Source organism: Pelodiscus sinensis, chromosome 31 (assembly GCF_052426305.1).
Source record: "Pelodiscus sinensis isolate ZL-2025 chromosome 31, ASM5242630v1, whole genome shotgun sequence".
Classification (NCBI taxonomy): domain Eukaryota; kingdom Metazoa; phylum Chordata; order Testudines; family Trionychidae; genus Pelodiscus; species Pelodiscus sinensis.
The window spans coordinates 16752594-16779114 of NC_143082.1; the positions used below are offsets into that span (position 1 = coordinate 16752594).

At 57.4% G+C, this 26521-nt stretch overlaps 1 protein-coding gene across 2 annotated transcripts; it reads right to left on the minus strand.

The window, feature by feature from the left end:
• Positions 1-624: 624 nt before the first annotated feature.
• On the minus strand, positions 625-24659 carry ESPL1 (extra spindle pole bodies like 1, separase). Of its 2 annotated transcripts, none has more exons than XM_075915757.2 (30): positions 23417-24659; positions 21911-23011; positions 21125-21229; positions 20223-20343; positions 19073-19209; positions 18537-18730; positions 17875-18117; positions 17074-17218; positions 16361-16505; positions 15821-15960; positions 14817-14951; positions 14084-14206; positions 13451-13622; positions 12384-12512; positions 11657-11813; positions 10923-11032; positions 8426-9570; positions 7052-7466; positions 6414-6641; positions 5840-6053; positions 4562-4749; positions 4068-4195; positions 3865-3987; positions 3523-3678; positions 3100-3270; positions 2920-3024; positions 2435-2550; positions 2162-2245; positions 1567-1731; positions 625-1203 (listed from the first exon to the last, which is right to left on the minus strand). In XM_075915757.2, exons 1-30 carry the CDS (start codon positions 23495-23497, stop codon positions 1002-1004), a joined length of 6678 nt encoding a protein of 2225 aa, XP_075771872.2. In that variant the 5' UTR covers positions 23498-24659; the 3' UTR covers positions 625-1001. The 2 variants fall into 2 exon arrangements, with proteins under 2 accessions (XP_075771872.2, XP_075771873.2); XM_075915758.2 differs by having other exon boundaries at positions 6414-6587; positions 23417-23509.
• Between the last annotated feature and the right edge of the window lie 1862 nt (positions 24660-26521).

A 26521-nucleotide genomic window follows, 5' to 3' on the forward strand; every position in this document is an offset into this window, starting at 1 on the left:
CAGAGAGGGAGATTCCACCACCTCCCTTGGCAATTTATTCCAATATTTGACCACCCTGACAGTTAGGAATTTTTTCCTAATGTCCAATCTAAACCTCCCCTGCTGCACTTTAAGCCCATTACTCCTTGTCCTGTCCTCAGAAACCAAGAGGAACAAATTTTCTCCTTCCTCCTTGTGACACCCTTTTAGATATTTGAAAACCGCTATCATGTCCCCCCTTAATCTTCTTTTTTCCAAACTAAACAAGCCCAGTTCATGAAGCCTGGCTTCATAGGTCATGTTCTCTAAACCTTTAATCATTCTTGTCGCTCTTCTCTGTACCCTTTCCAATTTCTCCACATCTTTCTTGAAATGTGGCGCCCAGAACTGGACACAGTACTCCAGCTGAGGCCTAACTAGTGCAGAGTAGAGCGGCAGAATGACTTCACGAGTTTTGCTTACAACACACCTGTTGATACAACCTAGAATCATATTGGCTTTCCCCCAGTCCTTAGTTTAAAAACTGCTCTACGACCTTTTTAATGTTAAGTACTAGCAATCTGGTTCCATTTCGATTTAGGTTAGAAGTGGAGGAGTGAATTGTCTGCCTGCCCTGGGGCCCAGGAAAGCCACATGATTCAAGGCTATGGCTCCACCAGCTTTATTTCAGTTGACCATAACAGTTGTAAGGCAGTTTACAATATAAAAACTCAGGTACTTTTATTAAAATAACTTATTCATACAGATTTGACAATTTACATGCATACGATTCTTCTCCCAGACCAGCCACTCCAAGACACTGCAGCTGTTTAAATGTGCCACAGTGAACCTTAAGAGATCATCCATCCACAAGTCCTTATGAGAAGCCAACCAGGGGCTGTCTGCCGAGATCAGACAGACAAGGCTGAAAATCAGCATCTGAACAAAAGGCACTTTCAGAGGAGCTTTGGTCCAGAGGAGGCAGAGGTCAGGTGCTGGATCTCCTTTATGATCCAAGTCCCATGACGCCTTGGACAGGGGTCTCACTGCAGAATCACAGGCAAGCCATAGGCTATGGGGGCTGCACCAATCAGGTATTTGAGTCTGGGGGCCTGGCGGGACTGGGCAACATGCTGGAGGAGAGGAGCACCTGGTCCCGACTTCAGCCAGCTCTGGAGAAGTGCCTCCATATAGCGGTCGATGTCTCGGTCAGTCACATCCCAGAGGTTTCCCAGCACCAAGGGGCTGTAAAGGGAACAGACACAGGGCTGGAGCCGGTACCCTCACCCAGCATAGCCATGTCTGGCCTAAGTACAAAGAGGGTAGTTCAGTTCCTAACCCTCTCCCTGCTATTAGATGTGTGTGGTGAGTGAGTGAGGGAAGCTTGCACTGGCCTCAGGCAGCAGAGTGGGAGGCTGTGATGGGATTAGGGATGTTGATTTATGGCCATTAGCAGATGGAGTTCTACGAGCTCAGCCAGGGTGACCAGACCTCATGTTTCAGGGTCCAAACTGAGCCTCTACAGGGGTCAGGAAGGAGCCCTCCAACCCTCGCACCTCCCTGGTTTACACACAGCTCTAAAGCCACGTGGGCCAGGGGGAGACTCACCATCCCGCCATGATGTACTTGAGGATGATACCGGTTCCCTCCAGGTTGCCACGGAGGGCCAGGGCAGCACTGCTGCAGCCGAAGAGCAGGGCCACAGCACGGCAGTCCAGCTTGAGGACCGCATGGCCATCCAGGAATCGAGCCCCTGCTCCATGCCCGGCGTAGCTAAGGCAGAGTTTGTGGTTAGTGCCCAGCACCGCAGGGGATCTGGTGACAGCTGGGGTCACTGCTCTCCCACGCAGCTCCCTGGCCTCCAGTGAGGCTGACTCGCAGGACAAATGCTCTGCAGCCATGGCCCGATGGGGTGCCTTGCTACTGTTCCCCTGGGCGCACCCCATCCCTCAGGATCATTACGCTTTGTCCTTTACACAGGAGTGCGCCACTTGCCACTACAGAAACCCATCGGCAGCAGCATCCTGCAGAGGGGTCTCCTTGGACCTCAGAGTGGGGAGCAGGGGAGCTGGCAATGGTACCCAGAAGTCTGAGGTGCACATCTGTGAGAGAGGGACTCGCCCTGCTTGCTGACTCCACCCACCGTTGGAGACCCACGTCCCGCTGGCTTGTAGGTGGCCCCCAACCCGCCAGCAACACTTACATGTAGAGATCGTGCTCCGTGAGAGCCGACTGCATCTGCTCCTGGCTTGGGACTGCTCCTGTCGCCCCGCTCCAGCCGGGTTTGCTGTGAGACGACACCGAGTGAGAACAGAGCAGGGCGCCCGCCGCCCTGCCAGTGACAGGCAAACTCCCATGGCCTGGCTTAGCAATGCCCCTTACGGGCACCTGCTGAGGCCTCAGGGGACACACGTCTCCGTCTGAGGTGGGCAGATTAACTCTTCCCCACTGGGCACACAGGCAGGGACGCACCCACCTCTCAAACCAGGCTCGGAAGCGCTCCTCTGTCCCAGGCAGGTTGTCGTGAGGGTTGAGGACGTAGAAGGCATTGCTGGGGTTCACCCCGCGGGTGAGGACAGACCCTGGCTGATGCTGAAATGAGGCCCCCCGAGACGTGTTACTTCCCCCCTTAGGTGCAGCATCCTACAGAGCCCCAGGCACAGGCTGAGATCTTGGAGGGGATCCGTGTGGGCAGCCACAGCACCCCAGGACCCAGGGCACTGGGCAGTGCCCCGTCCAGCCATGTGAACTTAGTCCTGGCTCACAGCACATGGAACTTGCCCCAGGGCACCTCAGAGCCCCTCCAGCGAGCAGGGAGGGGGCCACTGCTCCTCTTGCCTGGATCTCTCAAGCTCAGTAAGTCGAGCAGGTCGGACGGGGGAAGGGGATTTCCCCATCCCGAGGAAGGGCCCAAAGGGGCTACCCACTGTCCCAGCCTGGCCCGCCTCACCCCCCACTTACTCTTTGGGCAAGGGTGTAGCTGAGCAGGAAGCGCAAGGAGGGTAGCCGGGTCACTGGCAGGGCTCTCAAGCAGGGCATGTTCTCCCAGGGCAGCTTCTGCAGGTGCTGGAGAGGAGAGAGACACCCGATGAGCCAGGGGCTGGGCTGGCAGGGACATGCTTTGGGGAGGCCACCACTAACCTTGTCCAGCACAAGAACCAGGTGACCACTCGCCTGCCCGCTGCGGGATCTCCCCCTGTCCAGCGCCTCCTGCAGCAGGGCCTGCGCGGCATGCGGCTGTGCTGGGCACAGCCCCGACGCAAGGCACTGCACGTCTTGGGGGGTGAGGAGGTGAGCGCTGGTCAACACGAGCTGAGGGGAGAGAGAGACTGAGGCGTGAGCGACTGGGCCAGAAGTGGGACCAACACCTCAAACCCCCCCATGGGACCCACGTGCTCTCCTGAGGTCAGGTCCCATTAGTGGAGACCTGGCTCCCTTCCCACCAGTCACAGGCTCAACTCAGCAGGCTAACGCTAGACCAGCCACATCTCCCTGCCCGGCCAAAGCCAAGAGCCGGGTCGTGCTCGGAGCTCCTCGGCTGGCCCTCCCAGGACTCTCCTTCACCTTCAGCAGGGCCAGATCAGAGCCGTCCCAGCCACACTCCCGGAGACGTTCCTGCAGGCTGGAGGCCTCCTCGCCCACAGCGGGGTCTGGGCTGGCCGGCAGCAAGGCCCCCTTCCAGCAGCCCAGCACCTCCTTCTCCAGAGTCTCCGTCAGGACCTGCAGGAGGGAACAGGAGTCTGGAGCACTGACAGCAAAGCCCCCCCAGTCCCCTCAGTGGAAGGGCCTGTGAGGAGGGAGCTCCCCCATAGGGCCATGGGAAGCACATTGGCAGAGCAAGGTGGGGCAGAGGTAGCCAGAAAGCCCAAGGCTCCTGCTCCGCCGAGTTCCTGCATCCCCACCCACCTTCATCCTTCTGTCCAGCTCCGTCCGGCCCATCCACCAGTCCCTCTTGTCCGTGCAGCTGCTGAATTCCTTCTGCTCCCTCTGGATGGCATCAAACTCGCCAAGCACGGTGCTCAGGGGCGCCTGCAGACACACAGCACTGTGACCCCCGTCCTGAGCCCCCACTGCTGCCAGCCTGCTGTGCCATGGACCCTGACCCTCACCTTGCTGTGAGCTGTTGGGATGTGGATGGTGACTGGAGGGCTGTCCTTCTCCAGGCGGGTTAGCAGCAAGGTGTCCCCAGCAGTGCCAGGCTGCAGGCTCCCCAGGGTCAGCAGGCACACGGCTACACCTGCCAGGAGCAATTAGGGGAGGTCACCCAACGGGCCACGCCCAGCTACGAGCCGTTTGGCGCGTTCCCAGGCCCTCCCAGTGCAGTGGCATGGACACGGGGACAGGGCAAGCTGCCCACATGCCAACAGCCTGCCCTGTAGCAGGAGGATTTGGTTCCCCAGGCCCATTCACTCCTCGCTTGGGGTCTGAGGGTGCAAACAAGGTCCCCAGCGGGGACGGCTGTTTGCTCCAGGGACACCGGAGCCCAGACTCGCTTAGCAACGGCGCTGCCCATTCAGCCAGGGCCAGACGGGCACCTCGCTGCTGGAAAAGCCAAAAGCCACCCCTACCCGGTCTGAAGGGCAGCCTCCCGCCCAGCACGTACCGCCAGGGATTTGCTGCAGCTGCTCCCTGAAGCTCTCGGTCTCTCCTGGGCCCAGCCCTGCCGCACTGAATTCAAACAAGCTCTGGAGCTGCTCCAGGTGCTGGAGCTGCGAACCGGCACCCCCTCCCTGCAGGGTGAGCTCCTGCAGCTGAGCAGCAACCCCGGCCACTGACTTTTTCTTCATTTTGCTGGAGAGGAAAGCAGGGCGGGTCAGTGCAGCAGAGCCCCGCGGGACCCAGAAAACAGGAGGGGCAGAGGCGGGGGGCCGAAAGGCTGCTCTGAGCCCAGGCTGATGGAACAGGCAAGAAGGGATGTGCCTACACCTGGGGCTGGAATCCCTTGACATTGGTATTTTTCCATTGGGAGGAGGATGAAACAGAAGTCGCACCCTGGGGAAATCCTACGGAGGGATGAAAGCGGATAGTCTTCAGCTGGCTTTTGGAAACTGTCTCCCCACGTGAGACCCAGGCCAGCAAAACCATCAGCTCTGACCGGAAGAGCATTACTGAAATCAGAATGAGGGTGAGAAACAGGATCTGTAACAATCTCCGGGTGTACCCGGCTAACTGGGGTCTATTTTAGGCTAGTAACTTGTCTGGTCACCTGCAGTCACTTACATTTGTTAATCAAAGCCAGTGTAAAGAATTGTTCCTGGTGGTGGGGAAGCACCCACCTTGCTTCTCTCCCTCTCATACACCCCCCGCCCCCCCCCCGATAAGGAGAGCCAACTCATGCTCCTTCTCAGAGGATCTCTTTGGGGTTTAAGCCCCTTTAGTGCTGTCAAGTCCCTGTAGCTGAGCCTTCCAGAGCGGAGCTGTTCTCTGTGTTGAGTTACTCTACTGGGTCGCTGTTACCCCAACTCTGGGCCTCTGCAGAAGGCGCTTTTGAGCCAGCAGGACAAGGTGGAGGAGCGGGGGGGGGGGGGTAGGGGGGCTCAGTGGTAGGACCAGCACGCTGAGTGACCATCTCAAGGGGATCTCTGTGACCCAACCCGCCACACTGATCTGGCGGCAGCACGAGGAGAGGTGGGGCATCGCCGGCTTCCAGCCCGGTCAGCCATCCACCAGCCCACCTTCCTTTCAGTATTACCAAGGTACTTTGCCTGTTCTCGCTTCAGGAGGCTTTGTGCAGCCAATGCAGGGTTAGTGCTGTCTCCTTGTGGCCGTGGGTTGCACAGGCTAGGTGTGCCCCATGTGACTGGAGGGTTTCAAGGCAGCCTTTGCAGAGGGGATCTAGAAGCTGCCAGCTGAGGGGGAGGAACAGGGGAGCAGCTCTTACTAGAGTCTCCTGTGAATGCTGCTCATCAGCTGATGGCGGGCAGTGATCGAGACAGACTCTGAGACCAGGTAAGCAGTGGCGACGGGGTCCCGACTGCCGATGCAGAGTGCCAGGAGCCGGCAGAGCTGGCAGTAGAGGGCACTCGGAGGGCAGTGGCTGATGGCCTGGAAGGCAGCTCTCAGGATGTTGGCTACAGAGTCCAGAGAGGATGCACCTGAACAGTCAGAGCAAAGAACGCTGGGTCAGACCGGGTGTGAGAAGAGCCAGGGCGCTGCCATGGGGAGTTGGGCGGGGGTGGGAAGGGGGCTACAGTGGCAGCATGTTCAGAGGAGTCTCAGCTGACCCAGGCAAGCTGCCAACAGGAGATGCTGACGTGCTATAGCCGAGAGGAGCATGGCCAGCGCCTGACCCAAGCCCCATGCTGCTCCTGCAGCAGGGTGAAGGCAAGACAAGGCAGAGGGCAGCTACGCGGTCCTGGCTTCCCCCAGGACTCCCCTCTCGGCCTGCAGGCCAGGCCCCTGCTGACACAGTGGAGTGTGGAGAGCCAGGTGCAGTGTGTTCCCAGGGCACTTACTGACAGCAGCAGCCAGGGAGGAGGAGAGCGCCTGCAGGCTGAAGGGGTCATGGCTCCCTTTCCTCTCTGCCACCAGGAAGTTCTCCTCCAGATCAGCACTGGCATCTCGCCGCAGAACCTCATGCTCCCCGTCGGCCCCACTGAGCCCAGGGGCTGCGGTCCTCCTCTGCCTCCCTGTGGGCAAGAGCGAGCACGTCTGAGGCCTCGCCAGGGCTGGCGGACGGGCTTCTGTGGGAGGTGGAGCCAGAGTGGGCAGGGTTCTGTTCTCCCTCACTCCGCACTGGGCAAGAGCAGCCGCCGCACATCCTCCGGTCAGGCCTCCCACCGTCCTCCGGGGGCTAACCCTGAGGCTTCCCTCTCCATGGGGCTCTCTTGCCTGCACTCTCCCCCTTGGCAGCAAGCACAGACTCACCCGATGTCACCGACCGAGCAGCGAAGGGACTTGCTCAACCTTGGGTGCCCCCAAATCAGGGCTCTTCTAGCAAAAGCCTTTTCCTTTGCCTCTGTTCTCAGAGAAACCCCACTCGGTGTCCGGGCCCCTTGAGCCAACGCGCCCCAGCTTGCCCAAGACATTTCCCAGGGCAGACGCGGTCAAGCCCTCCCTGCCCGTTTCTGGATAGGCCAGAAGTCAGGCCTACCTGGGGCTGGCTCTTCCTCATCAGATCCTCGCAAGACCTCAAAGCTGATCTCCAATCCCTCTTCCAGCCCCTCCTCTTCCTGGATGGCTCTCAGGAGCTCCCCTTCCTCCTGCTCCCCACAGGGGCCTCTCCGGGCTGCTGCCGCCATTGCTTCTTGCTCAGACACTTTCCTGTTGCCTGCGCGTGTCCTCCGGGGCTTGGCGTTGCTGCTCTGGGAGCAGCTGTCCAAAGAGCTGGCTCGGGCCCCCCCTGTGTCAGCAGCCAAGTCCTTTGGCCTTGAAACCTTCTTGCCACAGGCTAATGCCTGCCTGGCCTTGGCGGGCCCTCGCTCCTTGCGGGCAGCCAGCCTCTTGTCTTCTGGCCGTGGGGCTGCCGCACTGGCATCCTCCACATCGCTGTCATCACTGAAGGCCACCTGGGAACAGGAGGGTGCAATCAGCTTCTCCAGGGTAGCTCCTGGCCCCCAGCTCTCCAGTCCAGCCTGGTGGGCCCCTCTGGCCAGTGCTCTGAACACCCAGAGTGAGATTTATCCAGCCCTTCTGGCACCAGGAGGAGGCTGGAGGGAACAGCCTTTAAGCACAGAATCAGGAGCCCTGGAATCTCCAACCCCAGCAGGACCAACTGCAGTTTCTCCTCCCCTCTCCCAAGCCCCTGGCCCACCGGGAGCAGGAGCAGGAGGCCAGGTCCCGTACCCTACTGAGGGCAGTCTCTGCTGAGGTCCAAGGACAGAAATCCCTGTCAGAACTGGCCTCCGCTGCCCAACGCTGCTCACAAGCTGGGTGCGGAGAGGCTAGTGGTTTCCAGTACTCATGGAACGGGGCCAACAGACCTGAAGGTGACAGGCTCCATGTAGCTTGAGCCACCAGGATTTCCAGGGGAGAGGCCAGGCTCAGGGGAGAATGAGCCTTGGAAGGGGTTAACAGCCTGCAAATCTGGATAAGCGCCCCCTAGCCTAAGGACAGTTTCAGCTTCAGGGTTCTATTAACCCTGCCAGTCCATGCACAGCGGTGGTAAGAGCCAAGTCCTCAGGAAAGGATCAGGTTCCTGGAGCAGAAGAGCTCATGCAGCTAGCAGCAGGAGAGGGAGAGCAAAGGGACATGTTAGGATGGATGCTGAGTGAGGCTGCAGCCTGGCCCTCCCCAGGGAAGGGAGAGCTAGCTAGGACAGGGCCCGAGAGAGCGCATCTGTGCTGACTGGAGGGGTGGGAGAGGGGACAGGACTGGACACCACCCAGTGGTCATCTCCCTGGGTGAGCTGTTCAGTCTGACTAGGCAGTGGGGCTCTGGAAGTGGCACACACAGACCCCCCCCACCCCCATGTACCATCGGCCCCAAACACACTGTCCATCCACAAGTGCTGGGCCCACTCCCTTACCTTCAGGCGAGATCGGACTCTCCTGGAAGCTTTGGGAGCCTTCAGCAGCTGAGACTTCGCCCCCAAAGGGGAGGCCTCATTGAACACCATGAATGGAGCCTTGGGGCCAGCGGTCGGCTTAGTGTGCGAGTGACTCTTGGTGGGAGGGAAGGGTTTCTGCACGGGGGTACAGGGGTCCATCATGGGTCTAATAACGACAGGGGGCACCTCTCCATCCGAGTCTCCCAGGGCAAAGACATCGTTGGAGTCTATCCAAGGCAACGGCTGGACTCCCTGACCTCTCCTGGCTTTGGGTTTTCGGCCAGAAGCTGCCACTGGAGTCTTCTTGCTTCTACTCTTCAGGGGCAGGCTTTCCTCTCTCTTGATGGTCTTGCTCGTGGCTGATCCTTTGGTCTCAGAGGAGGGAGTTGGGGGTTTCCAGGCCCAGACGCTGGAGAAGATGTGAGCCATGCAGCTGTGGTGCTTGGAAGCCAGGCTGTAGATGGTAGCTGTGGCTTTGGTGAGCAGCAGACTTGCTTTGTGGTACTCCAGACCCGGCAGGTGGGGCACTCTGGAAGACAGGAACGTCAGGCCAGCCTCCAGGAGCTCCCACAGGCTCTTCTCTGGCCGGTGGCCACTCATGCTTTGAGCAGCCAGACTGGCATAGATGCTGGCGACCAGATCGTCCAGCAGCCCAAGCATGGACTGGTCCCGAACAGCCGCCTTCTTGCTATCGCCCCCGGATGCCTCCCACACCATGGTGGAGAAGCGCGAGGTCACGCCAGTACAGCGCTCTAGACTCGCCCGGAGGAGACCTAACCCCTCAGCTGCGTTCCCTGATGCCAGCTCCCCCTGGGCAAAAGAGACCGTCCAGTGGAGGCAGATGGTCGAGAGGGTCACGTCAGAGCAGAGGGAGCAGGGGCACTGAGCAGAGTGCTTCAGGAAATTCAAACATCTCTTCTCCTTGGGTTTTAGCACTGGGGAGGTTGTCAGGCCCCTCTCCTGCATGCTCACAGTGTCCACAAACTCTAGCACCCGGCCCTTGAGGAAGCTGTCGTCCTCGCCCGCAGGCTCGGCACTGGGGCCTTGGTGCTTGCTGCCCTTGGATCTGACCTTCTTTGGATCGATCTTCACCTCGCTCTTCTGACACTCAACAGAAGCAAAGTCTGGAGAGGGAGAGGGGTGAGTTACTGGAGCGCCACCACTTGCAATCAGCCTGTGCTGTGGTCTGCTTAACATGCAGGAGACAAGACAAGCCAAGCCATTACTGCCCTGCCCTCCCCCCAGGCTTGCCACCCTAGGCAGTAGCGTGTTATGCAGCCTCAAGACAGGACGTGATCTTGGCCTGTCGAGCCAGACTTATAGCTGTGGGACCCCAGCATCTAGTATTAACGTTTCCTTACTCTTTCCAGGAAGCAGCTACTCGCCACTCCTTTACTGACCCGCCCGCAGGGGCAGCTCTCAGCAAGCGCCACCTGGTCTGGTTTGTGCGCCAAGTCTCGACCTCCCCCCGCTCCAACCCCTCTGGTTCATGGATCTCTGGGTGTCCTCTGTTGTGGCATTAGCACTGTTGTACGAGACATGCTGCACAGCCGGACAGCTAGGGCCCTGTTGTCCGTAGAACCTTCTCCACCCCTCGCTGTCCACCTAACCCAGGGGTGGGCAGTAATTTGAGGGTGGGGGGCAACTTCAAGAATTTGGAAAGTGGTAAAGGGCTGCACTCTTCCATGATATTAATGGAGGGGATGTGGGGGTCTGGGATGGAGGTTGGGTGCAGAAGGGAGTGTGGGAGAAGGAGGCAGCTGTGACCTGGAGCAGGGGATTGGGAGGCAGAGTCTGGGAGAAGGTATAGGTGCCAGGGGAAGGGGGTGCTGGGGTGTCCGAGGCAGGCTGTGGCCGGGAGACTTCCCAATGCGACTCTAGGCCAGCAGCCCAGAAGGTTTCTCAGGCAGGCTCCCTGCCCGCCACACCCCTGCACCAACAGTAGGGACCATGTGCATCTTACCAGCTGAGAGCCAGAGGGGAGGGGTGCTTTGTGTGCTGCCTGTTCTTCAAACAGGCAGCTCATTGGCTGCAAGCCAGCCAGTGGGATCGTGCTGCAGCAGGGGCTGTACATGAAGCCCCCCCCCCAACTCTTCAAAGACAAACGGCCCTTCAGCTGCTTTTCTGAGTGGTGGGCAGGTGAGGGAGCCTGTCTGAGGTTCCCTGCTGTGTCCATGGGCTGGATCCAGCCCGGGAGCTGTATTTTGCCCAGCCCTGACTGAAGCTGTATGGCTGTTGCCGCCAATGGACAATGCCACGTGGAGGGCTGGTCACATTCCCTGCTCAGGGGCCACAGAAGTCACATTAAGGATGTAAAATCCTGTGACCATGGTTAACCGGTTAAATGAGTCATGAGACAGCGCGACAGGCCTGGCCCAGCTAGAGCACCCATGGTGCGTTGCCACAGGCTGCTCCAGCCCGGCCCTGGGTTCACAGGCCCCGTTTCTTCCCTGAGCCAGAAGGGAGAGCGCCTCACCAGTGCCAGACTCTAGCAGGAACAGGGCTTGCTGGAGGTCTGAGTGAGACAGCTCCAGCTCGCTTCGCTGCAGCTCCAGCTGGGCCTTCAAGACCAGAAACCGAGCACACCTGAGAAGAGAAACCCATCAATGGCCTGGCTCCCACTGGGTAAAGCCACAGTGTGACTAGTAGTCCATGGAGGCCAATGTGCCCCACCTCCATTAACGCAGGATAGAGACACCAGGCGACGAGGACGCTCATTTGGCTGAGCTCCAGAGCCCAACTTCCCCAGAGGTGAGCTCAGTTACAAGATTAAAACTTGAGCAACGTGCCCTTGAGTTCCTGTGCATGGCTGCTTGTTCGGGATGAGCCCAGCAACCCCCCACACCAGGTTGCTGCCTGCATGGAGAGCAGCTTGCTTAAACCCGCCACCTGGCCTCCCGGTCTCTGAGAAGGAAGTGGCCTTCTCCAGCTAGCCTGAAAGCCTGGTTCTGGCAGCTGCACAGGCAGGATCAGCATTTATTAGCCAGGACAGTGCCCCAAAGGAATAGCAGAGAGAAGAATCCCAGCCTTGATGTGCACAAGTCCTTGTGCGAGTCAGATGTTGGGGGGAGGGGAAGATGCACTGAGAATGGGGGGGGGGGGGGGGTTGTGATCTGACCGGCATGGCCCTCTCTCCAGGCACGCAGTCCCTCCCCATTGAAATGAGCGTGTTGTGCCCGGTGAAGGAGCCTTTCCTAGTAAGCCCCTTACCATCGAATGGCCTGCAGCTTCATGGTGAGTTTGAGGGCTTCCAGGCAGAAAGCTTTGGCTTCGCACACCGTCTCCACTTGGCTGAAGAGGGCAACGAGCTTCTCCGAGCAGACCAGCATGTCAGCCAGCACCTGCCATTTCTGCAGGAGATTTTCCCCTGCACGAGAAGGGGACAAGTGAACAGGGAGCCTCTCTCTTCACTGTGCCTACAAAACTAAGGGCAAACCACAAGACGTTCTGCACCACAGCTCTGCTGGAGAGGGTGGGTCACACAGAGGTTGACACTCCAGTGTAGAGTCACTTCCATTGATACTGAAGGATTTGTGGCATCAGCTGCCAGCTAGATGCCATGGTGGCAGGTTCCATGTCTCTGGCACAACAGCTAGGATTCCCCCAACTCAGTGTTCATGGGTATTTCACCCCCTGCCCCTTCGGTCAGTCACTTCCGTGCCCTCTGGGCACTTGTCCCTGGACAGCAGACTGTTGTAAGAAGATGCTTAAAGACTTGCCTCCTCCTAGGAGGAGACACAAGGCCTGCTGCCACTAAGGGTGAAGAGTTAGATTAAAACAGATCAAGCGGACTTTTCCCCGCGCAGATGCCAAAGAGCACAATTTTAAAAACCAGCCTCCTTGATTTCCCCCCACACGCAGAAGTAAGAGCTGATGAGGACAGGGAGCCTTCTCTTCGCCAGGGCTGTTAGACTGTCTGTGCATATACACAGCTTACCATGATCCACAAACTGAGTCTCTGGAGCAGCTTTGGGTGAGGACAGCAAGTCACCACCCATCAGGAGGAGGAGGATGCTGCGGAAGAGTTTGTGGGCATCAGCCAAAGCAGTCTCAGGGGTTTTCCATCCTGCACATGGGAAAGCACGTGCGCACACGACCATTAGCATGACCTGCTATCCTTGCAGGACGCCAACCACTCCCTCTGCACCATTCAGTGGAGTGCTCAGTAGAGATGTAAAATCCCTTTGAATTGGTTAACAAAGTCAACTGATGAAAGGTTAACAGTGAGACTGACCACTTAACCATTCACATCCCTCGTGCTTGGCACGACACCAGATATCTGGAGAAACCCCAGCAAAGCATGCCAATTCCAGTATTGCTCTCCCGCCATCTCGTCTGGAAGGACGGTGTGACAAGACAGACGCAAGCAGGCAATGATCTTTTGAATGAGGGACATTTTGAGCAGCAGCATCTGCAGAGATGCTCATAGAAGTCATAGCGTGGGTCCAGAAGCAATCCCCCCTACCATAAGTCGGCAAAGCATGCCATGGGAGCGCTGACTTGGCGCTGGTCACCACTGCAGATGGCCATAGGACTCGATCCACCGTTGGTACGTGAGAGGCTATGGCTGCAGGGGTAAGGTCGGCTTAAGGTAAGCAACTCCAGCCTTGCAAAAACATAGTAAGTCGACGTACCTTAGACCGAGCTTGGTGCAGTCTCCACAGTGGGAGGTCGATAGGGGATACGCTCCCATCAGCTTCCCTTACTCCTCATGGGAGCAATCGGTAGATTGCGGCCACCCACACAGTAAGGGGGGAGAAGAGACATTTGCCACATTTGTGGTAAGAAAAGTGCCCAAGTTTAGCAGGTCACTAATGCTGTGGACCGGGGGGGAGGAGAGGGTGTGTCATCACCGGCAGGCAGGTGAAAGCCAGATCTCCAGATTCCTATGCTACCATGGCAGACACTGGGGTGGCATATGCCACCCAGTATATACCCAAAGCCCCACGGCCATCAGTACACCTCCCACACTGCTAAGGGGTTTTCCCAGGTCCCCGTACTCACCCTGAGCCCAGAGCTGTTGCCTGAGTTCAGCCGAAAGGCTGGTTGGAGGTAGGCTGAGATACATGGCCGTCAGCTGGAGGACATGGGCTCGGAGCAGGTACCAAACCTTGGCTGTCTTCTGCAGCGCTGGGTGTTGGAGGACCTCTAGCAACAGGACAAGGCCTTCTTCAACCTGTAGGAGAGAAGGAGGACGACTGAGGGTACAGTGATCTGGAGGCCAGAGTTCCTATGGAGACGAGACTGATCTGTCCAGCCTTACAGTTTGATTCAAGTAGGTGTAATCTATGGAACAGACTGGAGAGGAGAAACAGAAGTGTGAGGGGACAGTTCAAGAACGGGCTCATTCAAACAGCCATGTCTTCCACTACTACGTCTGTATCTGAACCTCGGATACCTGTGGAGTCACAGGGCTCTACCTATGGGACAACGGGAGCTTAATGTACCCAGACTACAACACCCATGATGTACATTTCAAAATCCAACTATTACAGCTAAAAATACAGTTTTTTCTGTGGGTGGGAGGCGGCCTGTTTTCCAACTAGCTCCAGAAGACCCACGTTTTATGGTCACATTAATATTTCTGGACAGCTCAGTCTTGATAAAAAGGGACTGGAAAGTTGCAGGGCTGGTTACCTCGTGGTTTACACAGCACAGCTGGCTGCGGAGCACAAGGCAGGTTTGCTTCAGCAGCACGTAGGAGTCACTGCTGCAATCAGCATTTCGCAGCAGGCAGGACTCTGCTTCTTCCAGAAAGCTCTGAAAGGAGAAGCCAAATGAGGCACGGGCAGGCCGGGCTAATGGGAATAGCTGAATTCCGCTCAGTTACAGTCACAATCTTAAGAGGCACAAAGCCCCTAAAACTGGAAGATTAGGATCGTATTAGAAACTGGCTCCTCCACTGGACTCCATGCCCTCAGCTTTCCTTCACAGCCCTGGACAGCAGCACTGCACAGGAAAGCTGAAAAGAGTCTGGCCTACCAGTTGTACGGCCCTCTAGGCGCCTCAGCTCAGAGCACAGCAGCTGCGTCAGTGTCCCCACCCTGCTAGAGAATGGCACCATCATCCTGCGTGTCAGCTGTTCCCAAACTTTTCTGCCAAGGACCCTTCTGGGACCTGCTTAATTGGCCTGGACCCCTTTTGTTTCCAGTAGCAGTGGAACAAACCCTGCCAGTGTGACCTCGCGCATGGGGCGTGAAAGCTGCTGCTGCATAAAGGGTGCCACTAAAACAAAATGCAAGAGTGCTAGGATGCTCTTCTGGCCCAGCCCGAGCTCAAGGACTGACCCCCACGTAAGCCCTGGTGGACTCCGCCTTGATAGCCCCGGCTACAAGTCACCTTACAGCACTGCCCTAGTGCGGACACTTGCCTTCGCCTCGCTGGGACACTCCAACTGGAACAATAGTTTAGTCACTTGACACAAGGCGCTGCCGGTCCCAAGCCAGTCACCGAGGCCACTGCAGAGTGTTCTGATCAGGAGATAGCTTTCCATGGACTGCAGGGGCTGTGGACAGGGAAACACACCCTCTCTCTACAGGAGCTCACCCTAGACAAGCCCCGCACACTTTAAAGCCACTTCACCCACCTCCGGCAGCCATGTAATAGTTACACGACCTTCCAGGGCAGAAATGGGAGGGGGTGGTGATGGGGGGAACGGGAGACAGCCCTCACTGCTATAGCAGCGTCTAAGTACCCGGACAGAGGGTCACAGGGTGTCACAGCAGAAGTGACAAGGACTGTTTAAAGAGGCGCCTGAGAGCTAGATACAAACAGTGATTGCTAGAGGGGGTCAGCCAGCAGGCTCCCATTGAGCGTCACAAAGGCTTTAGAAAACGTGACCAACATTCAAACACCCCTACCCCCTCAGTTACAGCAGGGGGACATGAAAGGGTAAAATCCTCACGCTCCAGGGCATGAGCCAGCCACTGAAGGAAGAGGGTCAGGAATGAAACCCCCATGGCCAAGAACCGAAGAGATGTCTATAACGGGGGGACACTTTTCGCAAATACATGCTGCAGGTAGATGAGACCAGATCCACAGCAGCACTTCCTGTGGGTGCCAGGCGATGGTCCTACTCTAGGGAGGAGGAAAGATCAACAGAAACCAATCGCTGAGCATGTCGGGGGCACCAAGTGCAGAGCCCACAAGCTAGCCCTTGACTAGGGCAGCACAGGTGTTTGATGAAAACATGAAGGGTCACCCAAGACCACAGGCCAGTGAGACAGATCCAGTAACTTTGGCACAGCTAGTGCAGAAATGACCTAGGCTGGTCCTACTCAAGCCCTCATGCACGTAGAGGCTGTTCAGCATGAACATCTTAATGCCACAAGGCAGCCACCTCCCCTAGCTGGCCAGGGCCCAATCTCCCAGTACCTTTGCCATCATTCTGTACAGCGCTGCCATGATGTGCAGGGAGGCCACGGTCTGCTCAGCACTGCGCACAGCTGGGACTCCCGTCTTGGCCAGGAGCGTCTTCCACAAGGCCAGGGCCTCATCCAGGCACTTGGACTGTGCTAAACACCAAGGCATGCAGTGGTCACGCAGGCACCAGGTGTGTGCGATCCTCTCCTCCAGGGCCAGAACACCCAGCACTGGCTAAAACCCACCTCTATAGCAGTGGTGGCAAAGGGAATGAGTCCAACACCCCGCACACCCAGCAAGGGGTGCTGTGCGTTTGCAGGTGACAGTGTCCAGACAGGCCAAACCTGCTCCCTGGAGCAAAAAACAAACAGGGAGCGACCACCAGTCCCACCCCAGCAGTGGAGCTCAGTGGGACACATTCCCCAGGCTCCCATGGGAGCATCCCTCGGACCCTGGAACCCATGTGCCTTTAACCCAGGCCAGAAGACTTTGGCATCGCTCCAAGATGCTGCTGCATTTAATTGTCCAATCTCCACCCCGAAAGGGCCTCACCAGAATCTGCCAGCAGGTTGAAGGAGATGCCGCTGTACAGGAACTTGTCATCTTGGAGCTGCTCTTCATAGTTGAGGTCATTAGGTTCAAAGTTCTCCAGGTTCTTTTGCTCCTGGTCCCTGGCTCTCTGGTCTCTCTCAATGCTCTGCACAAGTAGAGATGCCAAGGCAGTTACTGCAGTGGGGATGGGATGTCTGATGAGAGGGGTTTGTCTTTGGCTGCCTTCCCCCAAAGGGTGAAAAGCCAATCTGATGGGCCAGGCACAGGGATGGCTCCCAAGAACAACCTCCCAGCCAGCTGCATGAGAGCAGCATGGGCACTTCCCTGTTCTGCCTGCTCAGCCATTTCCCCGCTTCAGGTGCTGGGGCTTTGCAGTATTGACATTCTACTAGAAAGACACCTGGTAGAGCCAGGCGTAGCTGGAACACGTGGGGATGGGCATCAGGCAGTAGAGCTCTGCATGGGCCCAACTGATACCAGGGCTGCCCTGACACAGCTCTCCAGAGACAGCAGCATGACTGAGTGCCACAGCCTCTCCCCTGCCCTTGCCACGCACAACACAATGCCAAGGTGGCTCCTGAGCCTAGACCGCCTGTGTGGCGGGGACGTTGGATCAGAATCGCTACCTCCCGCAGCGTCCGCGGCTGCCACCGCCACCCACCTCCCGCGGCTGCCACCGCCACCCACCTCCCGCGGCTGCCACCGCCACCCACCTCCTGCATTTTGGATTCTAGGGTGCAAATGTAGAGCCAGAGCAGGGCCTGCGCTTTGTCGTCCAGGAGCTGCTCCCGGTTCCTGGCACTCACAGGTACAGAGTCCAACAGCTGCAGGGCCTCCCGTACGGAGTCCAGGGAGGAACTACAGGAGAGGAGACGGTTAGAAGATGGGGTGAGATGCTCAGTCTAAGGTGGGAAAACATCGTCCCCAGTTTACAGCAGGGAAATGGACCAGGTCAGCAGTGAAGTGACAGAGCTGGGTACAGAACCCAGGTCTCCCATATTCCAGTCCCTTCTTCACCAAAAGGCATGTACTGTACAGAGACCTTCAATCCCCAGGACTGCCTGGCACCCTGAGATTCAGACCAGGAAAGAGGAGTTATGGGAGGCCAAATAGTTCACAGCAGGGACAGTCTGACCGTGCTGGAACCGTAGCACCTACAGTCTTCTAGGAACTCCATGGAACGTCCTGCAGGGCAGGTGGAACAGGAAACTCCCAGATGGGAGGCACAACAGAAAAGCCAGAACCGCTGTTATTCACGAGCTCTCATTTACATAATGGAGACTTCTGCCCTGCACATGCCTGGAGCAAACCCCAGGGTGCCAGTTGGCAAGGGGCTGAAGACCTGGGAAGCACATTTGTAAGACACCAGGTTTTCAATACACACCTGGCTGCTTTCCCTACGTGCCTGCCTCCTGGGGAAGGGCAGCTAGTCAGAACAGGAGGAAGCAGGTAGCAGAGGGACAGGGAGATGCGAGGGCAAGGAGGCCCACCCCACGCTCCCAGCAGCCACTCACCAGGCTGTCTGCTCCGAGTAGTCATGATAACACAGCACCTGGGCCAGTTCCACCAGGTTCACCGCCCGCTTGTGCTCCCAGCCGCCCTCCGCCGAGCAGCACTCCAGAAGGTCACAGATCACATTGAAGCGCTCCCGCCCCGTGCTGGCCCGTGTAGCCTTGTAGACCTTCAGTTCTTCCGAGAGCACAGACACCAGGGTGCCTATGTCTAGGCCATACCCCTCTAAGGCATCCTTGAGAGTCCTGCAGGAAACAGGCGGGTTGGACCGGAGCAGTGCTCCAACGTGGGCCACGCAAGATGGCTGCAAGGCTCCTGATGGTGCAGCACTATGGGTGGGGCTATGGCACAGGGCCAGCTTTCTAACCAAGCTAGTGGGTTTTGGGAAGCAGCAGGTTATCCTTTAGGTGTTTCAGGAGTTTTGATCACTGTCACACAACTGTGTCTATGCTGCCATAGGGATCAGGCTGTGTATGCAACAGCAGATCTGTCTTGGGGTATTGGGACAAGTATCCCTCCATTTTACAGATGGGGAAATGGAGGCAGAGAGTAGAACGGCCACAAGGTGAGTGACCAACTCCAGGAAACTTGGTTCCAGTCCCTCGCTCCATGAAGTGACAGGCCAGAAGAAATACTCCCACCCAGATTTCAGCCCCCTCCTTACTTTAATTTCAGGTCTTCATCCCCATTTTTTGTTGCATCCATTTTGACTCTGACCCAGAGCAAGACTGGCTCTGCCATATGCTCCCGGATCTTGCTCCGCAGCACCGCCAGCCAGAGTGCCACACAGTCAAGGCTCTTCTCAAACCAGCCCAGCTTCCTGTAGCTTTCCACCTGCAGCTTAAAGCACTTGTGCACCTGTGGAGAGAGAGAGCAGGGCTTGGCAGCAGCCTGCCACAGGATGGGCGAGACTGACTTCCACCCAATCCCTGCAAGGGGATGCCACTGGAAAAAGCTTCCCTGTTTCCTGGCCCCTAGGACGAAGCCCTATGTTAAGGGCCAGAGGGCAGAGAGGCAGTCAGGACTCCACGTCAGCTAGAGGATGGAGAGAAAGCACCTTACATCTAATGACACTCATGCCTAAGCATGCTGCCTTCATGGAAGTCTGGTCACTATAATCCAGGCATTCAAGGTCATGGCTTCCTTACTCTAGATCTGGAAGCCCCAAAGAGCGACCCAGAATCCTTGTCAGGTACTCACCCTTTCTGTGGGCAGCTCTGGATATTTACAGGACCCTGCCTTCCTCAGCCAGTTGCAGAACAGCTCAGTCAGCGAGCTGGCCTCCACATACAGCTGTTGGCTGTAGAAGCCATAGGCCAGTTTGAATGTACATGAGGCTGGACGGCAAAGAGAAGCAGGATTACTAAAGGCTACCTCACTAGGAGATTACACTCCTCTCTCCCCACTGCGCAGTGGGGCCCACCGCCCTCATTCCACAAGCCTTGTTACCAATCCCTTGCGAGAGAATCTACCTGCTCAGCCTCCATGAGCTGTGGGAGAAATGGCAAAGAGCTTGTATGGAGAGAGCTGGATTTTCTGGTGGAGCATCAAGGAGCTCACTGGCCTAGTGCCAACCACTGTGATACTCCAGCAAGGACAACATATCATGCAGGCACCATATTCGGTCTCAAAATGAAGGGTTTGCCCTGGCACTTCTGACAGACTCCCCACAACCAGCCCCACGAGGAGAAAGCATCAGTCTACAGAAGAAGGGTAGACTTCTTTTAAAGGGGTCCTTCATAAAAAAGTTAAGTACCCCCAGTACCTACAGTTTTCAGACAATTTTCTTCTACCATTGCAACACATTTGTTTAAACAACTTAATCGTAGCTGGGCGGGCAATGAAATGGGTGTAAAAAGTACAAAAATAATAAAGTGCTATAAAACTTAACAAAAATTCCATTTTCTCCAAGTTTCAGTTGTGTTGACGTAGCGTACCCCCCGACTTAGTGTACCCCTAAGGGTACTCGTACCACTGGATGAGAACACAGAGCCTCCAGATCGCCTCACTAACAGCACCACTTCACTGACTTCAACTCAGTTGCTGGAGATTTGCACAAGTGACAGGATCAGGCCCCAGGAGCTGAGTTAAGGTAGGGCTGGATGCTTTCATAGAGGAAGAGGTCAGTCTCCCTCCCTGGTAGCCCAGTAGAGCGTGGGATATTTGTGGTGCGTTAGTAAACGTTGCAATATTTTTATGCTCAGATTTGTTCTGCATTTCGAGTAGAGGACCAGATCTTCTTGCGAAGCAGCACAGAGCAGCTAGACATTGGGGAGTCCAATCCCTGACCGTCAGCAAGCCTGGCAACCCATGATGGAGCATGGCCCTGCTCGGAGGCTCAGAGACTGACCTGTGACTTCGAGGTACTCCACCTGGTCTTGTTCAGAGAGCCCTTCGAGTGCATCAAGCATCCAGGTAATGATACTTCGACAAGAGCTCACCAGCTGCTCCAGTCCAGCCGATCCTGCCACCTGTGGAAGGTCAGAGGTTTGGGGAGCAAAGGAGATGCACTAGGAGCAGTGGAACGTTTGAGTAGTTGCATGGGAAAGAAATAATCAGGATTAAGAGCACGAAGCCACTAGGCCACAGGAAAGGTACAGCCCCAAGACAATGGCTTAGGCTTACAGGCAGTGTTCCCTGTAATCAATGTGCTTGATTCAGCTGCCACCCAGCTGCTTGGCACACTGTTCACAGGCAAGTGCACATTTGCACATACATTGGTGCACATGGAAAAGTGTATTCTGCACATGGATGGAGAAGGTTAGAGAGAACAGAGACTGAAACCAGATTTCCCAACACTAACCACTTGGCCACACTCCCTTCATTTGGGTGGGAGCAGAACACAACTGGCAGGAGGGAACCCTGGCGTAATTAGTGCAGTTGATGCTAACAGCAACCTGCAAGTACCATGGCCTCTAGAGGCCATCTCCAGCTGACTAGTCAGTGACACTCCGGGGCACATTCAGCCCCGTCTAATCAGGGACCTTCCAACCAAGGAAGGCTGCATCCGGCATCCATCCTAGCCCAGAGGGGACTGAGCAATCTCAGACGTGGGAGTGTTATTCCAGCACTCAGACGCCTGCTGAGCCCAGACCTCCGCAAACCAGCCCCACATGGGAGTCCCGTGTCCTCCAACAGGGCCTAGCCCAGCAGTGAGAAGTTTAATGGGTTTGTGCACCCACGCTTCTTGGAGATCTCCCTCGCCAACTCCCAGTCCCTAGGGGCGTATGCTAGTCCCTGGGCTGCCAGTACCTGGGAACCCAGGAAGGCATCATAGGCCACTGTGGTGCAGAGCTGCAGGCTGTGATAGTGCAGCTGGTTCACGGCTTGCTGTGGCTTCATGTTGTCAGGAGGAATCTGAAGAGGGAAAGCAAAAACGCAACAGCCAGATCAGCATGGAGAATCAGATACAAGCCCACCCCATGAACCTGTGACGCCTCCTTATTAACCCTCGGCTGGCTAGGGGAGAAGGGAAGCTCACATGTGTCAGCAGAACCCCTTTAACACATGGAGAGGCCCTTGTTCAGCTTGGCAGGTTAGATTTTGGAGGGTCACGTGGTTCCCAGAGGCTACACCTCCACTGCAACTGGAGGGGATTAGTTTCCCGCTTGGGGAGATGGACACCTGCCAGCTTGGATGAAGCCAGTGCACTAAAGCTACCCGCTCTGCGGCAGCATGGGCAGCAGTAGATATGGGTGGCTCGCATACGTACTTAGGACCTCAGACGGGGCTGTGCGGGGCAGCAGCTCCGCTGCCCTTCTGGAGCACTAGCTGGATGGATGCTAGTGCGGATCCGTGCACCTGAACGCCAAGTTAACCCTCTGGCTGCAGAGCACGAGTGCTCATGGGAAGCTGGTATACCACAAAAGGGACGCCTCCGCCATAGGCCACCCTCAGCCGAATGCCCAGCTACCAATGGGTCTGGCCCTTCACTGCCCTCTGAGGGGGTGTACAAAGCACAGATGAAAGCCTGGCACAACCGTTGTGCCTCAGCCCCCACCCCGCTAGGGGCGTGCCTAAGTCACAAGCTTTACTCACGCTATCCAGCAGCCTACGGAGAAGCTGGGAATAACCTTCCATAAAGGCAGATAGGCCAAGAGCGTCCTCCAGGCTGAAGAGCGTCCGATCGCTTTTCTTCACGTACCCATTTAGGGAGGAGACAATGAACTGACAGCTCTCACTCAGCACCCTGGGCAGGGGCTCAGGGGCTCCAGTCGCACGGCTCAGAGCTGCAGCCGCTTGGGAGAGGTGCAGCCCTGCCTGCCCCTCACCCAGCGCTACCACCTGGCTCAGCTCGACTCCAGCACGCAGGAGACCCAGAGCAGCACCAAAGCCCTTCCTGACATCATCAGCTCCTGCTAGGTGGCCCTGGGCTTGGTCTAGCACTTCTCTGCCTGCCCTAAAACAGCTGCTCTTGCAGAGACGCCGGCACTGCTCCAAGGTGAGCTCGAAGAGGCACAGGGACCGCTGTAGGGGCAAAGGCTCTGCCGTACTCCTCCCACTCAGTAGGGCCAGGATCAGGTGGCATCGAAGCTGCTCGCTGAAGAAGCAGGCATCTTCCTTGCTCACGGGGCTCCTTTGGGCCTCAAACATCACAGCAGCCGCTGCAGCTTGACGAGCGGCTTGGGAAGTAAAAAATGGCGGCTCCAAGGGCAACTGGGCAGAGCAGTCTTCTTCCAGAAAGACCAGAAAGCGCACGGCCTGCAGCCGGCCTGAAAGCACCTCCCTGCTTTTCCCTGGTGCCAGTTTAGCAAGGGCATCTGCACCTTTCCACAGCAGGCTAAAGCTGCTCTTGGCAATGGCCTCAAAGTCTTCTGCAGGCACCTCTGGGGGCTGGCACCTTGCCAGGTTGGCATAGAGCAAATCAGCAAACTTCAAGCAGGACTCATAGGTTCCCTGGGTAGCAATGTTCTTCAGCAGGTGATAGAGGATTTTCTCCAGGTAAAGGGGAACACGCTGGGGCCCGGCTTCTATATAACCCTTGCATGCCAGCTCAGCCAGGTCCAAGAGGCTCTGAAAGTGTGCTGGACAGCTCCTGCCTAGTCCCAGCCAGTGGATGCAAGCCCGGAGGATTTTATCACATGCCGTGCTCTGCCAGGAGAGGTTGCTTGTGCTCACTGGGGCACAGTCAAGGCATTTCTGAACGGAAACAAGAAGTTTAGTGCTACTGAAATGCTCCAAGTGCCTCCAACAGCAGCTGCATTTTCCTATCTGGCCTCACAACCCCCTCCCAGCACAGTGCTGGGCCTACTCTCCTGATGGAATGACGGGCACAGAAGGAAAGCTGCTTCCTGAGTCAGCGCTAGAGCTGTGGTTGGCACCCACAGTCCCACTCCCAGTGACCTGCTGCAACCTTATAACACTTTGGGAGTATGGAACACACGCTGTTCTTCATCCACGGCCAAAGCCTCCCCCTTTTCTGGGGGTTGATGCCAAATTTTTTCCCTACCCAAGCCACTTCCCACTAAGCAGGGTTGGAGCCAGAAAACAGCTGGACAGCCCCATTGCCCACAAACAGATTTCAGAGATCTCCTGAATTCTCACCTCCAGCTCCGAGCGCAGCATGGCCACCTCCTCCCAGCTGCTGGTTCGGGCCATGAAGTCAGTTCCTTTTAGGCGCTTCATCCTGCTTCTGGCCTGTAGCAAGGGGGAAGCAGCAGGAGTAACGGGATGGCATTCCTGGGCCTGTGTTATTCTGGAGGATGGACTCACTAGAGAGTCTCCTGGCCTTGCACTCGGAGATACTTAATGCTGACAATGCAAGTCTGTGTAAAGGCCCATCACACAGAGCCCCTGCAGGTCTCCTATGCTGGCATGAGGTGGGTCAAAACACCACATCCAACCAGGTCTCCGTACTGAAAGGCTCTCATCCACCACCGCCCCCACGTCCGTCCTCTCGTCACAGTAACAGCAAGCCAGACCAGAGAGAACGCTCACCTCACAGGCGGTTCGGTTTGTTAACTCTGCCAAGTACCATCCTGTTCCCACCACTCATCACCCTCGCTCCCTTGGGACCCACTTACAAATGAGCCCTGGGCCATCCCTTGTGACTGACCCTTGTTAGCCTGCCAGCAGCCTGGCTTTCCACGTGCTCCCACAAAAATCACTGCTGGCAGCGAGTAGGGATTTAAGGGACTAGTCAGCTATCTGATAAGCAGTAGTGACAGGACTAGTTGCTTCCCTCCACACTTGAAGCCTCTATCAAAGAGAGGCAGCAAGGGGGGAGGAGCACGAGCCAATGCTGGGGGCGGGGGGAGAGGCAGGAGCCGGTGCGAGGGTGGGGAGGGAAAAGAGGGGCCGGCTTAAAATGAGGTTCTCCCCAGCACCATCTCTGTGGGGCGGCAGAGGCACAGCAGGGAAAGGGCATGAGCAGGGACGGAAGCAGTCCCCACTCATGCTGATTCCCACTGCGGCACTTCAGCCTTTGAAATGTCCCAAGAGCTCCACGGGGCTCTTGCTATATTTCAAAAGCAGAAGCGCCACAGGGAGCATGGGGTGAGCGGGGACTCAAGCAGGCATGGTCCAGGACACTGCACCTCTGCATATTAAATGTACTAAGAGCCCGGAGGCTCTTACTACATTTAAAGCACAGTCACAGTCGACTAATCTGTAATCTGTATCGACTATACGATTAGCAATTTAACATCCTTAGCAGGGAGCCTCCCCTGGCAGCAGCAGACATGCCATCCCCCCGAAGGAGGGTCTGCCCTACGCTCGCTGCTCTCAGCGGGATCTACCTCAGCCCACACCTTCTCCCAAGACCCCCATATGCTCAGAGCCGCTCCCCCACCCGAGATCCCCTCCCACATTGCTCCCTCCCAAAGGCCCCCACCCCTCCCCCTAGCTCCCATACTCCGCCCCCTCACCTCTCCCTGACACCGCCAATCTGTGCACCCCATTCACTCTCCCAAAGCTGCTCCCAGCAGCCCTTTCTCCAGCCCCCAATTCTTTTCCCCAGCCCCTAAGGCCCCTCCACCACCCCTTCCCCAGTCACCCACCAGCTGCCTGGCCCCTTTCCGCGCCTCACCTACCCGCCCGCCGAACCTCTTTGCCCCCTTCCGCTCCCCCACCCACCCTGCTCCCCAGCCCCCACATCTCCTTCTCTATGCCCCACGCCTCAGCCCCTCCCCCAGCCCCACCCTTAGTCCCCTTCCTCAGCCCCTCCCCCAGCCCCACCCTTAGTCCCCTTCCTCAGCCCCTTCCCCAGCCCCCACCCCTTAGTCCCCTTCCTCAGCCCCTCCCCCAGCCCCACCCTCCCAGCCCCCCCTCCCCCAGCCCCCACCCCTAGTCCCCTTCCTCAGCCCCTCCCCCAGCCCCCACCCCTAGTCCTCTTCCTCAGCCCCTCCCCCAGCCCCCACCCCAAGTCCTCTTCCTCAGCCCCTCCCCCAGCCCCCACCCCAAGTCCCCTTCCTCAGCCCCTCCCCCAGCCCCACCCTTAGTCCCCTTCCTCAGTCCCTCCCCCAGCCCCCACCCTTAGTTCCTTCGCCAGCTCCCACATGTTAGCCCCCACACTCCTCCCCCGCCCCACCCCGTTCCCCACACCCCTCCCCCACCCTTAGTCCGTTCCCCCAGCCACTCACCCGGGGGGGGGGGGGGGGGTAACTGCCGCCGAACGCACTAGTCCTTCCCCCGCGCCTCCGCCGGTTCAAATCTCCGCCCCAGCCAATCAGCAGCCCGCGGGAGCCCGGCCCCGCCCCTTCCGGCCGCGCTGCATGCTGGGGATTGCAGTCCAGGGTCGCTCTGCCGAGGCGGGGGCGGGGCGTTTTGTCTGCAGCCTCGAGCGTGCGCCCGTGCAAAGCGGCCACGCCCCCGCCCGAGCGCGCACACTCGTGTGCCCCGCCGGCCCGAGCGCGCTGCTGTGCACGCCTGAGTGTGCGCTGGCCCGGCGCTCGGAGCCAGCCTGGCCCTCGGCCCGTGCGCTAGCCCCCTCCCTGCGCTGCGGCGGCCGTGCGGCGTGAGCCATGTGCCTGGCTAGTGCCTGCTGCAGGCCCGGAGCACCAGGCTGAACCTCTGTGGGCGGGGCACAGCCAGACCTCGGCTGCTGCTGGACTAGAACCCCGCAGGGCAGGGGATCTGCCCGAGCCTACAGGTGGGGGGGAACCACACAGCTTACCGCCAGCAGGGCTGCCAGTACTTGAAGGGCAGGTGGGGGTCAGAATAGTGATAGAGATGCAGCCCTGTTAGTCTGGTGTAGCTGAAACAAAATGCAGGTCAATGTAGCACTTTAAAGACTAACAAGATGGTTTATTAGATGATGAGCTTTTGTGGGCCAGACCCACTTCAGCAGAGCTTACAGGGTCTGGGGCAGTGGTGCCAGGTGGCTGGGGAGAGGAGTCCAGCGGGTAGGCTGGCACCCCCCTACTCCCATCCCTCCTATGCTCCTGCAAAATCCCTTGTCTGGAACAAGTCAGGTCCCAAGAGTGCCAGACCCAGGGAAGTCCAACTTGTAACAATATCGACTGAAGAAGATACCTTGTTTAAGTGGTGGTGTGCATTTGACCACTCTTTTCCATGTTGCTGGTGAGGATCGATCTTTCCTACAGCAAAGCAGCTGTAACCCCCACACGTCATTGAACCTAGAAAATAGCCTCATTTGCACATTTCTGGTGCAAAGTGTGGAATATCACCAAGCCTCATTTGCATACCTAA

Excerpts from the sequence above, each read along its gene's own strand:
- ESPL1 (XM_075915757.2), bottom strand. The coding sequence starts at position 23,497 with ATGAAGCGCCTAAAAGGAACTGACTTCATGGCCCGAACCAGCAGCTGG. Across the intron at positions 14,952-15,820 it reads TGTACAGAATGATGGCAAAG|CCCCTGCAGTCCATGGAAAG; the intron begins GTACTGGGAGAT and ends CCCTGTCCACAG. Across the intron at positions 14,207-14,816 it reads AGTGTCCCAGCGAGGCGAAG|AGCTTTCTGGAAGAAGCAGA; the intron begins GCAAGTGTCCGC and ends TTCTCCTTTCAG.